Genomic DNA, 16,123 nt, shown 5'->3' on the forward strand with positions numbered 1-16,123 from the left:
TTAGTTTTTGCTGCTAAAGGAGTCTTAGAACTTTTGTCATGATCTTTTCCTGTCCCTACGAGTAGTTATTAATAAGATTCAAGTTGTATAATTACTGCTTCGTCCTATGTACACCTAGGCTCATCAATAACGTTTAGTTTTCTTAAAGGAATGGTAAATCAGGTTATGAACTTTGAACTGAAAACAGCGAAAACCAGTTTTTTAGGAGCGTGGGTGTCATCCAATAAAGTGAACTCCTCGCAAAATAACAATAATTTTATCTGGATTTCCGCTTTAAATAAAAAATGCTAACAGCCTATCGATGTCTAAGGGAAAACCAAACGAAATAAATAAAAACAAAATTAAGGATTTGCTTAACTATATTTTGAGACGTCATCAGTTTTTTCTTAAGAGAAATAATAAATTGTGACTATGAGTGAAAGGACTCAATGGAAGGTGATTTTAAAAATATTAAACATTAATAAAAGGAAATTTTTACTCTTTCTTGCTGGCTGCAATGATGGATTTTCGATGGATAAAAAATACATAATATGTATTGTGGTGAAGTGGTCATTCTTCCTGTTGATTTTACTTTCTTAATTCTTTTCCACTAAGCTCATTTATTCTCAGGTTTATACTATTTTTAATAGATGCCCATACTTGGAAACCCAAGTGTCCACAGTACCCTCACTGTCAACAAACTTTTTTTTTCGAAAATATGGGACATTTATTATTAGAAATTATATTCTCGTATAAGTACCAATTGAACTGAGGACTTTCTGGTAGACACAAAGAATCACCAAAAAATTGGTCTAACGTTGTTTAGACAAAATTTCTCTCGTTCCTGAAGTATAGCTCAAATTCCGCTTCTTCAAAAAAATTATAAAATTCGATTTTGAGAAATTTATTTTTTTACGATAACCCCCTAATTTAAAAACATCTACATAATACGAATCACAGTATTGGAAAAAAAAGCCGCGTAATTTAATCGAACCCACGACCTTCGGGTTGCTAACGGACACTGTAACCGTTACGCCACCAGCACGGCGTTTATAAGCTGTATACAGGGTACTAGAAAAATGGCGCTCTAACTCTAGGACATGTTATTAATGGTTGCCTTTTAGACATTTCACCATATTTTGACTCACGTTTTTTCTGCCAATTTTCGAATATTTGCGGAATTGAAATAACTAAGGACATTTTCTTCTAGATCTCGACTCACATAAGATTTTGTAGTCATTTTTTCGATAACTTGTACCGTTTTTCCAGGATTGCTAATTGGAATAGTTCAGGTTTTTGGATTAAAAAAAAAATCAAACCGTATACCTGTTTCTAAAAGGTTGACCTGAGAAAGTAACATATGGCGAATTAAGTCTTCAGTACGTTGTGTACGGGGGTTTCGGGAGTCCCAAAAAAATAATACAAAAAATTCTTTATGATGTAGAAAAAAACGTAATTTTATAAAAGTAAAATTGGCAACACTGCACGCACCTAATGCGTGAATACGTCCGGCTTACTTTCTGATTTCTTAGTAACGATGGTGATTGAAATCCACTTTTTATTTTTTTAGGACAATAACCATAACAACCAGTTGTCATTAACCCTTGTACATTATTGTTAACAAAACACATTATTTTTCATTAATAAATAAACCAAAAAAAAACATTTAATAAGACATATATAAATTATAAATAAAAACAAAACCAACAAAAAAAAATCCATTAAAGCATAACCAACTAAATACTAGAGACGATGTTCAAAATTCCTACCTTGTGCATATTTGTAAGTAATCTCGTAATGTTTCCAAATTTAGATCATTTTTTGTAAAAGTTAGTCCTCAGTATTTGCTAAGATAAAACTGATTTTGGCAATTGACGTACCCTCTAAGAAAAAAAAAGGGTGGGTGGGTGGTGCTAAATATTAAACTAAAGTTTTATTACTAGTTATTGTGATAATCAATATGTTGTTTAGTTGTTAAACGAGCAAAAGAACCAATTTTAAAATCTTTATAACTCTACCCGAATGTAAGAAGGAATTTTTTTACTATTTTTCCCAGACTCACCAATTGATTCTTTAGAGCGTAGAGGAGAGTTAATCCGCCATTTTCTAGACACCCGATATATATGTACCTTTTTTTTGACAACTTTTAGAGTTGAGTACATGAAATCGATCGGACTTTCAGTATTCAAAATCTTGTTCTTTTATTCATCATGTTGGAAATTTGTCATCTTTTTTCTTTCCGAGTGTAAGGTAGGTAAGTATCCTAATAGAGTTCATCGGGCGACTGAGCACGTTCATGTTTTTTCGACGTTCATGATCCCTAATAAGATAGGTCATCTCTCGTTTCCGTCCGTCGTCTGTGTCGATTTTTATTAGGCAGATAATCTCCGAAACTGCTGGACCGATTGTCTTCTAATTTTATATGTATTCTAGAAGCGTCGTGTAGAATGTAGATGGTAAAACGCGAACCAAAATTTGGCTACTCAAAATTAAAATAACATACTCCTGTATTTGTGGTTTATGATTCTACTTTGATCGTAACTCTTATTATATTTTTTATTGTTTAATTCCTTTTGTTTTTTAGACACATAATACGAAGCTCGATAGCCACAGTCCTAGTCTAACGCTACCACACCCGCTTGGCAAATGAGAGGTTATTCAATCAAGAATTATTATTATTAGTAGATCCGTATTATACTGAACCTATTCAAATTGATATAAGTATCCTTGCTAAAATGTTGATGACGTTATAACAAAATTTACTATAGATAACTTACTTGAAACAGCCTACATAGAGCATTATTTGAACTACATATAGAGGTTGTCATAAAAAATAAAATTGGCAAATTAAATTTTATAATTTTTCGAAACTGTATTTGTTCGACTATCCTTTCAGACCAATCTTTTGATCTATCTATCTAAATCGATTTTTGTTTTGGTTAGTGAACGTCAGATTGACTTAACGAACTTTTTAATAATTTCTTGAAATTAGATTTGTAAATTTAATAACGCACCTTTGAGTTAGTGAACCATTTTTGAGCACTCTGTATAAGGTTGTTATTCAATTTGGATTTTTTTGCAGAAATTTGGATGCCTAAGAGAAACTCGAGTGGATTCCTAAACCATAAGTTTAGGAGTAAGTGATTTTGTAAAATTTACAGAAAATTTACTATGCAAAAATTTTGCGTTTTACACGATATTCCGAAAATACATATAACATTGGACAATAATCGGTCTAGTAGTTTCGGAGAGTATTTGTCTAATAAAAATCAACATAGAAACGGAGACCTACTTTTTTGTAGTCCAAAAGCCAAGAAACGCCATACGCCAAGAACACATGAAATTAGCCATTCATCCGGGGAACACTATGCAATGCTTCCTTCGCTTTCGCTCGAAAAGTAAAATTTTAAAGCATTTAACAAAAATAGCGAGAGATTTACCATCATAGGACAATCCTAAAGTATGTCAAAAATAAAAAAAAATTGGTTCAAGGATTGGGGAGACATCTGTTTCAAAAGACTGTATACACATAGACCTAAAGAAAGCGAAAAACTTGTATTTTCCCATTTTATTAGTGGTGAGGCACTAAATAATTAAATATTCATCAAAATGACTATGATGCCGTATGTAGTATGATTTTCTTTATAAAATAGTAAGAAATTTGATTACTCTAGGTAAATTAATTAAAAAATAATAAATCAATAACTTATCTTGAGAAATTGAAGACATATTTTAAATATTAAGTTAATACAATTGTGTTAATTAAAACTGAAACTGTATGGTTATAACATAATATTTTTGGTTTTCATTTTACAATCGTTTTGTTTACTTCATTTATAGTGTCGTTTAAGTGACGGTTTACAATAAAATACTTCGCTCTCGTGTGACAAGTATTTGCTAATTAGGTTATCTACAATGAATTCTGTTGCAGAGAAAACTACGTTAACTACTAACAGTGTTATGTATATCTAATTAGTGACGCTCAATTATACAAAATTTAAGCACAAACCTCAATAAAATCAATTTTTAAATAGAGAGTTTACAACGATAATTCCTTAATTATGTAACATGTGTTTGTAAAAAGGCACCAGGTGCACTATTTATCTGGATTGATACTAACAATCAATTTTTAAGAACTCGACAAATGTAACTTCCTGGAGAAGACATGTTCCTTTTGCACTTGCAACGTGCAGAAGGCCACAGAATACAATCTTAGGCACTTTATTCGAATAAATTGTGTTGGGCGACAGAAAATTATTGCCCGTGCTTCATGGATATTAAACGTCATATGTCTAACACAAACTGTAAACTAAAAAGAAAAATAAGTATATCTAGAAATATTAATAACAAAGATTTTCGAAACAGTATACCAGGAAATCTGATTATCATTTAAAAAAAAAGTAATATTTTTAACTCTAACGAGGTCTTTTTTTGCAGCATTTTCAGTTCTATTTTCATTATAATGGCTCTTACATTACTGTTAATCAAGCTGTATTCCACACAAATCCCTCTATGTTTTTCAGTCGGTCAACCTTTCGTGCAATTAGAGGCAGCTGCCAGACAGTTTTCTAAAAAATCCAATAAGATGATGAGTCAGTGAACCTATTACAACAAATTAAGCAGTCTAATTAAATACTTAATCATAATATATTAATTGCAGAGCATGCAGTATAAAGTTAGGGTGCAGGGTGACGATTCACTCCGACCGGCCTCGGCAGCGGCCGAAAATTGTACCAGTCAACACTGCGTCGCTGGAGTCTTCAGTTGTCCGCACCAAGTCGTCGCGACGCTGTGCCTCCGAACAGGAAATTCCGTTTTGCAGTGAGCGCGGTAAAGTTTGTGCGTTCAAAAATCGCGATTCTCCGAGATGACAGTGCCAGATATCGACACGTGAGCATGGAGGATGATTAAATCCGGCCGCATCAGCCCGAGATCTTGTTGTTATTGGTGATATTGGATGCGTTTATTGACGATCGTTGGTGGCAGTGCTGGCGTTTGATAGTGGTGACCCATCTAATTTCGTTATGTGTTGTGAACTTTGCCAACTTGTCTTTGTGCCAAAAGTGAAATAATTCCGGCCGGTGTATCCCATTCAGATGACAAGCATGTCCTGGTTTATTCCTGCGATGGATTGGAAGCTGCTGTGCTGCGTGCTACACATTTTATTGCAAGGTAAAATATGTCCAGACTATTCCGCAACCCTTCAGTGGAGGCAATCCCTTGTCATACCCGGAGCAGATGCACACCTTGCGCGAATTAAATAGGAATGTTAGGATATGGGCAGGCTTTTTTTGTGTAATACCACCGAAATGGCGGTGAACAAATACGGAATTGAGATAAAAGAAAATTTTGAAAAAATGTTAAAATGTTTTGCGTACGGTTATTTTGATTTCTTGTTGAACACAAAAATAAATGAACTTTGCCCTTTTTCTCATTTATTTAATATAGGTGCAAACAATGGCAACAAAATTAATTATAAAGAGGAATGTATGCTTGGTTTACCCCAGAAACCAACCATTAATTACCGAAAGATTTTGTGAATAAAAATATTTTCTTTTGGACTTTTTAGAAAACTTTGAAAATTTGTGTGGAATTTACGTGCTGTGTTAATTTATAAAACAGTGAATGTTTGCAGATTTTGTACTAGAGTCCAGGGTTAAAAAATGAGGTATTGTTAATTACGGTCGAAAACATGCACATTTTTTTTATTGTTACAATGAATTTGAAAATATGAAATGGAGTTTCAATTCATAAATCATGGATATCTCCAGCTTTTAGTTTGTTATTACCGAACAACGACATTATAAACCTTAAAAATAAATTATGTGTTGAAAATATTGCTTAAAATTACGTATTTTCAGATGGACCAGTCTGTGATAAGTTACAGATTTTTTTCAAATGATAATTTCATATCCTCTGATTTGGTCATAATAAAATGCATTAATTTTGGAGTCCTTTGAGGTCTTTTCCTTCAATTAATGGATGCAGAGTATCAAATGAGAAGTGTTTGATTGTCGAAGATTTGTTGAGGGTACACGTTTATAGTCAAACATTGTCAAAAATATTTGTTAAAATGTGGTTTTCCACAAGTACAATCGTAAGAAATGACGTACAGTAGCTCTCAAAAAATAGCATATCGCGGATCCCAAATCGGTATGGGGGTTATGTATTTGGCAACAGATATTTTTTTTTTTGTGTTATGTACTTTTGTCTTACGGTTTTTAGCCTTGCAGGAGATAACTCTATTAAAACATACTGTAAATAGTGGAAAATTTTGAGTCATTTTTGAGTCATTTAGTAATCAAATATTTGTAAAAGCAATGTAAATTATAATTATCTTTGGTATCTTTAAATCATTTATTTAAATTAATTTAAATATGAAGAAAACATTACTAAGTATCTTGTAAACGCGGCAAATAATAATTTTACATTAGGATAAAGGTTATACATAGAGAGCGGAAAATATGCAGCAAAATTTTGGGAAATATGATCATATGATATGCATCAAATTTATGCAAATATGCAATAACTTTCTTAATATATGCAGAGATATGCAGTTGCATATGCTCCAAAAATAAAAAAAGCGTAATAACTGAACTAAATTTATTTACAAATTGCAAAAACACCTTACCTTTTATTACAAAAAATACATAAATCACATTGCAAAGTGTTTAATTAGATCTCACTGACAAATAAATGACATTTTTTAAGATAATATTCTTATACTAAAAAATAAATATAGGTAAACAGAACGAACTAAAAAATAGTAGTAATCGACTATTTAATTACTATTTTGGTAACAATTTATTTTTAAATATTTTTTGAAATATTCTAACAAAAAGTTTTCCGGTGATTCTAAAGTACATATGTATTTGTAAATAGAAAAACTGCGTACTGCGTCCACAGATGTAAAAGTACTTATCGGATTAGAGCAGGCACAACAAAACACAGTTCCTTCTTGAAGAATAAGTTCAGGAAAAGGTTTAATTCATAAATTAATTTGAGTTATCTACATATTGACACACATATCTATCGCTTTAAATACTTAAATGCAAACTCACGATGAAAAATAATAGGATAACGTCCCTTCGACCACCATAAAACATACCAGTAATACACTTAAATAACGAACAAAAATATTGAAATGAACGGTATTTCCAAAAGTAATTAGGACCCGAATTTACCTGGAAGGATGGCTTAACACCCAGTGGTTCCTCCAAACTACCATAAAACCCAAACCTTTCCCAGTTATTTGAAGCTCAGGACAATATTTGCAATATAATTCATGAAATTTCGTCTTTCTAGAAAAATGCCGATCGAATGGCAATTTTTTTTTTAAAGTAGCACAAAAATTGATAAAAATGCAAAATATGCACCCGTTACGTGAAATATGCAGCAGAAGGCAAATATATGCAAATATGCAATTTTTTTATAGCTGTATTCATTTTTAATTAGCATGATTCGTTCACATATTAAATATGAAGACTTATATGCAAAAAATAACGGATATGCAAATTTCATAAAATCCGCTCTCTAGACTTATACATATTTGAATTAATATTAAGAAAATAACTTATACTGTTTTCTTTGAAGTTACTAGAGATTTTGAATATTTTTTGGCAGTGATGGGAACATGTTTGCAGTAGTGACAATCAGATATTTCAAAATTTGTAATCGATAATGTTTGAAAATACCCGCAGCCGTAAAATTATTTTGTTGACTTTAATTTATAAACTGATTAATTGATCAGTTAATCATAAACTAATTACTGTAACACTTTGTCATCTATTTAATTTATTTATTTATTAATGGATAATTGTTATTAAATAAATGAAGCAGTTATATGTGTAGTTTTTGAGTATGCACATATCCCATGTCATGACAAATAAAGCCCTTAAGAATGGATCTAAAGTAATAAGATGAAATGTTAATTTACGGTTTTTGTAGTGGTTTAAAACAATATACATTTTTTCATTTTGTTATTATATTAATTTATTAATTATTTATCTATTTAAACAAGTAAGTTAATATGTTTTCTACTTGGCGCATGATGTTATAATTTTTTTGGAAAATCCAGTCACGTTTATTTAGGGATTTTGGGTGTGATAGATGTGTATGGTTACCTTATCAAATGACATTTGACATTTTGTAAATTTCCACTTCAATTAATGAATAATAGGTAGCGTACTAGAAAATACCGACCACTCACTTAAAACCGCTAGTTTCAAAAACGGTTTAATAATAGGTTCAGTTGCTAATTTGTTTCCGGTTCAGCAATGACCCTAATGGTGACCCAAAGTAGAAAGATATATTTTCGTGTTTCTGGTTACGCCTACAACTTTAACTTTACGATGATATTTATATCATAGCTGATTTAATTAACGTAGGAGATGATTGTTGCTTTTGAGGGTTTGGACGAGAATTAAATTTGCGTTATACAAACAATTTCATTTATTTTGTATATATCGCATGACTTCATTCTGATTACGAATTCAGAATGTTGTTGGTCTTTTATATCAGAGTAATCTTAGAGTTTGTACAATTTTGAATGACATTTTGTGCGAGTTCGGTTATCTGCGTCAAGCTAGTTTCCCACAGTCTTTTCTAATTCAAAATTGATATAATCCCATATATTTTTAGAATGTTAAGTAAATGCGGGAAACATGTATGATATATTGAACGGCTTTTTATTTGATGACGCCAGTTATAGAATTGTTCTTTAACATACTAAAGCTTTATGAACCTCATGTGTGACGAGTATTTAAATATTTAAAAAAAGTTGAATCAAAAAGTCAACTAGCGACGGAAAATCAATTTTCGAAGTGTTGTAAATTAAATATATGATGTCATTAAACAGGAATCTTTCAGTTTTTTAAATTACAATATTTCATTTCGTTACGATTTTTTTACCACGAAAATATATACTGGGTGTTTTGTCGTAACTGGTTAACAAAAGTCTGTATCCCCAATACAGTATTGTTTAATCAATTTTGTGGATAATTATTTTAAATTTTAACAAGTCACTTGAAACATCCGGTATAATGAAGTCTGAATTATTGTAAATATTTTAATGTGGATAACTTTGTCATTTGGTGTGGTACTTTTAATTTTATACAAGTCATTTGAAGTATAGTTAGACATATTCTGATATGCCATATGCGTTTGTAAAGTTAGGGAAACTTTATCTGCTGTCAAGTGAGAACACAATTATGACTGATATGGTCATTAAACTACCGTACCCAAACTCTAGTACCGCTTGCCGAGATTGATTAATCACAAGTCCTAAAGTGAAACGAATATTTTATCGTAAATGCAATGTTTTTGTGTAAGTTAAAAACAACTACTTACAATTAAAAAGGTATAAAACAATATAAAATTGCTGTTACATGTGTTTCCATTAATTAATAAAAAAAAACGCTTGTGTTGATCCATTAACCAACCAAACATGCAGTTGATTAAATTATTAGACTTTGATTCAGTCGAACCCCGTGGTTAAATCAATTTTATAAATTATTTTTTGTGTAAAAAATCGAAACAATATTACTGTTTACATTCACTCCAAAGCTACATTTTTTAATAATGCGGTGTGTTTACAGTACGGATTCGGAAAGAGTGAAACGAATGTGTGCAGAAAAATTTAAATTTTCGCACTGCCACCACGAATAGCTAACATCCACATTTCATAAATTAAAGCATATCAAAAATCTAACAATCTACCCTGGATTTTACTGCCCCAAATTCGTCGTGCCTACCTCAAGCCAAGTTTAACTCCGTAAATTAGTAATATACTTAGTCTGTAATAGAAACAACTACATTTATTGATTCCAACCTATCGCTTGCTTATAATTTAAAAAGAACTGTATAATTTAGAAGATGATCTATTATTACTACGTTGTAAATGAGATATCTTAAGGATATTGATTATAAGAGACGAGGAAATTGACATTTGAACTGAAAATAACCGCCATAACTTCTTTAATAGCCGCGTAGCCCGAGTTTATTAATTGATCATTATCTATCTAAAATTGAAGTGTCTGCTCTGTAATTTAAGAGATAAGCAATTAAAAGAGCCCTCTATTTCTGAAAAATCTTTAATTCGCAGTCATTGTTGCAATTGCGAAGTAAGAGCTTTTCCTCTAAAGCAGAAATTAAGACATGTTCCAGAACTATGCTTCCGCTATGATCCGTGTCCAGTCTAATTTGATTTTTTCCCCGTCTGCGTCTGCTGTCAAGGAGTCTTCTTATTTCGAGTATTTGTCTTAAACGGTCTCATTTTTGTAGATGGGACATTTGCTGCTTCCTCGTTGTCTGTTATCGTTTCCGTGCTGTATGTTGTAACGGTCTGTAACTGTCTTGAAAGGTCATATCATGCCTGCCCGACAGGTCGGTAGGTTGATTGTTAACTTCTGTTTAGGCACACAATATAGCTTTATAGATTTGTTGTTCCCCAGTTTTTCCTCAATTTCTTTTTTCTTTGTTCGGCTGCGAAGACTCTTCATAAAAATAATCTCGGCTTTTTGTGCTTGTGTTAACAAAAGAGGATCTGAAATTTCCAGGTACTCCAGAAGACACAACATTATTAACGTTTGTTTTAATAAAATTTAAATTGAGTTTTGCGTTTCAATTTAATGACTGCGATGGCGACGTGATGGTTACTAAGACAATAGAAGTAAAAACATTCCTAAGGGTTTTAAAAATATATTGTCTCCGCTGGAATTTAATGTTTGTTTTATTCACATGACGTAGTGTTCGAAGTGAATTACAGTTGGCGTCAGCACACTGAAAAACCTGCTGTGACACTTACTATAAGTCAAAATTGCAAACTGAAATTTTTATATTCATAGTTAACCCTAATTCAGTTTTTGCGACAGGCTAAATGAAAACAAACATTTTCTTATACAAATCACAAATCTACTTTAAAAGGTTAGAATACTAAATTTTATATAAAAATAGAGTTTTTAAAAATTGTTTAGAAACACCACGGTAACCTATCGGGTTATAATTTATAATTATAATACACAAATATTGTTCGTGGAATGGTGCAACAAGGCAAATATCCATATTGTTGAGTCAGCGCTAACAAAAATTAATCTGTTATTTGATATGTTTGTAAACAATTATAATAAATGAATGCATGTGGTGGCTTTAAAATAGACTACGGGATTTAATAGGTACACACCACAAACGTACTTCGACACTATTGACGCTCCACTGTTCAAAATAAAAATAGCGGTGATGGTTACTACTACCATAGGAAAAGTCCTTTTTCTAGATTTATAGCGTATTATTTCCTTTATGAGAACGTTTGATCACACTTTTGAGAATCTATTTTACAATGTTTTGAATGTGTAACTGTGCTCATTCTTGATATTCATAGCTCGTGGAGTACGAAAATGCAAGTTTCCGAGTTTGGTTTATAGTCGTCTATTGCCTGTTGGCGATTTTATCAAGAACACTTCCGAAACTACCAAACGAATGGTTTTTAATTTGAACTTTAGCCAATAATAGACGCATAATGTGTTCTACCTGTCTTTTAATAATAATATTATTCGTTGTTTTTAATTATAGAAAATATAAACACTACTAGAGAATATCATAATAAATTTTTACGTTTTTATAAAAAAAAAAAAAAAATGAGATGGGATGCTTCTGGCTCAATAAATATTTCGATGTTCGATTTCGTGTTTTCTTGGCATTTCACAGCTCGTAAAATACGAGAATGCTGGTTTCCTGTTTCCGTCTATTGATCGTTCATCTGTCATCTCTCGCCGCTTCTGTTGTAGTTGGTGATTTTATTTAAGAGTTTTGAGTTACTTTCAGTTTGACAGTAGAATACAACAAAAATTTGTTTATGGATTACCGTGAAAGTATGTTTGAAGTCGTTTTAATTTGCTAAATAAGTATCATTTTAAATGTCCAGAGTATAACATGCAACATTAGGTACTTATGATTTAATCCATCTCTAACTCTAAATTTACATGTATGAAGCACTATAGTTTTCCACGGGATTAAGATTCTCTTTACAAATTTTACAATTTATCTCAAAAATGGGGTACTGAACTTTTTGAAACTCCCTTTATCACATACTTATCTTTTCAGAAAAATCATGATGTCTAAGAAACCTAATTAAAAGAATCTGCATTAATAAGTCGTTTTAAAAATAGTACATTGTTATACAGGGTTTTTATAAATGAGTGGATGTATTCTGTAACTACTTGTAAAGAAGAAATATTGTTAGAGGCTCACATTAGAGTTTAATCAACAGATTTGTTCGAACTAGCAGTGTCAACAAAAGGAAATCTCGTGGAAGATCAGTATCTGAGGAAGTTATTGATGATTGAGACGACTTGAGCAGAATTCGCAAACATTTTTGACAAAACTTCCTCAGTAGTCAGGAGTTTCTGTTGTAACATGAACTTGAACAATGGGCATTGACAAATGGATTACAGAACATTTTTGAAATTAAAAAGAGAGTGAATATGTGACTTGAATAAAATGGTGAATATTTTCAACATTTACTGTGATGTTTAACCCCAATAAATTTGTTTCTTTTTATTGTACCGAATTAGTTTTATTTTTAGAAAGTTATGAAGCATTTAGGCAACCAGTTGCATGTGGTATGTAGAAAGGTCCAAACTGAGAGGCGGCACATTTTCATGACCTACTTCGACCCTATAATGATTTATAGAAACCCTGTATTTCAGTCATTAGCTTTAATTTTTTTGAAATAAAACGTACAAACAGCGGAACACAATCTCACATTGAAAGATATATTTAACCCCATTACAAATTTGATTACGTCATACAAGAAATTATTAAACAAAAGTCAGTTTTTAGATCTAAGTAAAAAGTATTATGTGGTCACAAAATTGGTAATTCAATAATTCTGAAATAGGTTAGTATTTTGCTGAAACGTGGCATAATACAATGAACCGAAAAACGTATTTAACTACGAGATTGTGATAACTCAAATTTTTGTCGTTGGGGGAAGTATTTAAGATCATTAATGTTAATTTGCCCCAACTATTTTAAATTCAAACGTTGCGTAAAAGGACTATGTATTTATGCAAAGAAAATCTCTTCATAGAATGACGAATCACCGTTTTTCCTCTCTAAGATAATGTCGAAAAAGTTGATTTATGAGTGCATTTTATTTGTAAGTTTCAAATACAACGGTGAGGTAATACCGTCATGAATTCTTTTTTGTCATACATCAATATTTTAAGTAAAGAGGTATGTGACAGAAATATATGTACACATCATATAATTTACTACGAATAAGTATTGTAAATTTATATATATTTAGATCAAGTCTAAATATGATTAATAAAATATAAAGATTTGGTTAAAAAAGTGTCTAGCTTTATTAAAAAATAATAATTGGTTGACTTTGAAAGAATTAAAACTTCCCATGGAAGGTAATATTCTGTAATGTTTGGTAATGTTATTAAACAAACGACGTAGAAACTTTGTAGACACATTTATTGGTGAACTGATGCTAGTTCTTTGAGTGAAATTTATTGTATACATATTTGGTGGTATATAAAACTTTGTGTATAACTCAGAACGAAAAAGGAGCGCAGTGAGTGTTTTGTTTAACGAATCTAATTCTATGATTTAACATAAACCAAACAGCTGTCATGATTGATTCGTAACTAATTTGATGAATACATTATTATGTCTTTCTTTTATTGTGTTTAATTATAAAGTCACAAATGTAAGTTTCACATTATAAGAAAATTGGTCCAAAGTTATTTGCTCAAAAGGAATGCCTTAAATCAGCCGGCCACGACCTCCTTATCTCATACGTGCGTGAGATATCGGTTACGTGAAACACCTGGCAAAGTTGGCACAAATGTCTTTGTAAAGTAATTGTGATTAACAGTCAAGGCTTATTCATAAACCACAAGCAGAGGAGTATGTTGTTTTATAAAATTTAAGTAGTATTTGATAAGCAAAATGTTGGTGTGACGTTTTGAAATTATTTCTCGGCTTATAATGTACAGGATATTCCTAACACACATAAAATTCGACAACAATCGATCCGGAAGTTCCGGAGATTGTCTGTTATAAATATTGACACAGACGTCAAAATGTGACAGATGGTGACAGACGGAAACGGAAAAACTACTGTTTCGTACCCTTGGAGTTATGACACGTCCACAAAACATGAAAATAGACATTCGTCGAGTAGACCCTATTATAATATTTCCTTATTAGTTTACTCAGAAAATATATATTTTTTTTTATTTCCCAAGCAGAAGCTATTGTAATAGGGCCCATCCTGTGAATAAGTTTTTTACTTGTTTTCTCGACATTGTATGGCCCCTAGAGTATTGCCGCCAGTCTGTCGTCTTGCGGTTGTTTGTGTCGTTTTTCATTAGACCGATAATCTACGAAACTACTGACCGATTGTTGTCAAATTTTATACGTGACGGAAGAATATCCCCACCAACCATTTGCTGACATTTCTTCATTTTGCGTCGTAAAAGTTATTTGAATTTTATAAAATAATAGACTCCTGTACTCGTGGTTTATGAATTCCATGATTACTACTGAGTCGCTCGTAATGCCCTCTGTGAAGATTTCAGTTTTATATTATAACTTAACAGCACGCTTTCGGTTGTAATGAATTCAATTTTCGTTCTTGGCTAACTTTGCTAAATGCCGCATTTTCATACTTAGTATAATATAAACGTAGTATGAGATTTTGTTTTAAAAGTAACACCTCTGACAACAAAGAGTAATAATAATTTACCATTTTGTGTAGACAACATAGTGAAGTTATTCACAGTCTAATCACTAATAACGTTTAAGCAGTTAAATAAAAAAGTAAAAATAAATTTAAATATTTCAAGCAATTGCTGTAAGAGCTAGTCAAAGTTTATTTAGACGGAACTTCCCTCGCTCCTAAAGTGCAGTCCAACAAATCCCGCTTCATTAGAACTTATAAAATTTTATTTTTTTGTGATAACCTTTATTAATTAAAAACATTTTTTTGGAAAATTTGGATACTTGTCTGAAAACTCACCTCGGGTTCATAAACCACAAGTCCAGGAATATGTTATTTTATAAAATTCAGATTGTTGATAGCAATAACCTTACATTATCATTACACTTCCATTACTGCGTGGTGGAGTAAATTCCATTTTTTGTCTTCAAACATAAAATGTATAAATCCAAGCAGGGCTTTGTTTTCAAATTTTCGTAAATTTAAATATGTACGCAAAAAGGGTCTTCGCTAATTTACACAATATACAATATATGAGCAGTTATTTCTATACGAAACATGGAAAGCAAAATTGAGAGGTTTTATACTTGCTTGTATTTTGTGGGGCTTGGGTACTGTTATGTTCTTTGCAAACAATTGTGTACTGTAAGGATAGGCATGCTAGCATAATTATTCTATATTATGTTTGGTTTGAGGTCGCATTTATTACATATTAACACAACGAAGCTTTAATTAAAGTTAAATTTCTATGTAGTTTTTGTAAAGCAACGATCGTAAAACTGCGCTAACCCATTGAGGTTGCCGTTTAACTCTCTGTGATAAAAATCGTTCCGAAAATATCGCGATGAAAATTTGATAGATATCGACATGGCCAGCCGTCTGTTATATAAAAGCAAAATGGTTATTGTGTAGTAAATCCAATTAACAGTAGAGTCTTTATCAATAATAAAAATAGGGAAGTCTGAAAGTTGGTATTTCGTTCATTATTCACTGCACAACACCACGCAGTTCGATTTTCCCCGAGTCGAATAATTTTTGCAAGTTTGCTTTTTATGTATATTTTCCCCTAGAGTTGATTACGAACGTATCATAATATTTGCGGTAAAAGACAGCAGAGGGCCTCCTTGTTATTGATTTCGTCCAAAATTTATTGCTTTGGAAAGTTTTTCGCCCTCGCGGCGAGAAAACTTTATATGAGCATACTTAGCGTTTGAATTATATTCTTTGGAACATGCTTCTTTTACGTAAAAACCTGTGACGGATGTTAACACTGTTCGATAATTACGTTGATCGATAAAAGCCCCATTTCAGTTTCTGGCATGATCATAATGAGCTTAAATCTTGCGCGGCGATGAAGTTTCTGCTCGATTTAACCACAGACTGAAGTACAGTTTTATACAGAGCCTCACTGCA

At 31.7% G+C, this 16,123-nt stretch overlaps 1 protein-coding gene across 1 annotated transcript in view; it reads left to right on the forward strand.

The window, feature by feature from the left end:
* The first annotated feature begins 4,671 nt into the window (after positions 1–4,671).
* LOC135129166 (uncharacterized) overlaps positions 4,672–16,123 on the forward strand; it is a 301,564-nt gene continuing 290,112 nt past the window's right edge. The window contains exon 1 of the mRNA XM_064056277.1: positions 4,672–5,151. Coding sequence (XP_063912347.1) covers positions 5,076–5,151 — 76 coding nt within the window. The 5' untranslated portion in view covers positions 4,672–5,075. The remainder of the gene's footprint in view (positions 5,152–16,123) is intronic.

Source organism: Zophobas morio, unplaced genomic scaffold, assembly GCF_036711695.1.
Source record: "Zophobas morio isolate AGI-343-1 ecotype UQ-CSIRO unplaced genomic scaffold, CSIRO_AGI_Zmor_V1 ptg000002l, whole genome shotgun sequence".
Classification (NCBI taxonomy): domain Eukaryota; kingdom Metazoa; phylum Arthropoda; class Insecta; order Coleoptera; family Tenebrionidae; genus Zophobas; species Zophobas morio.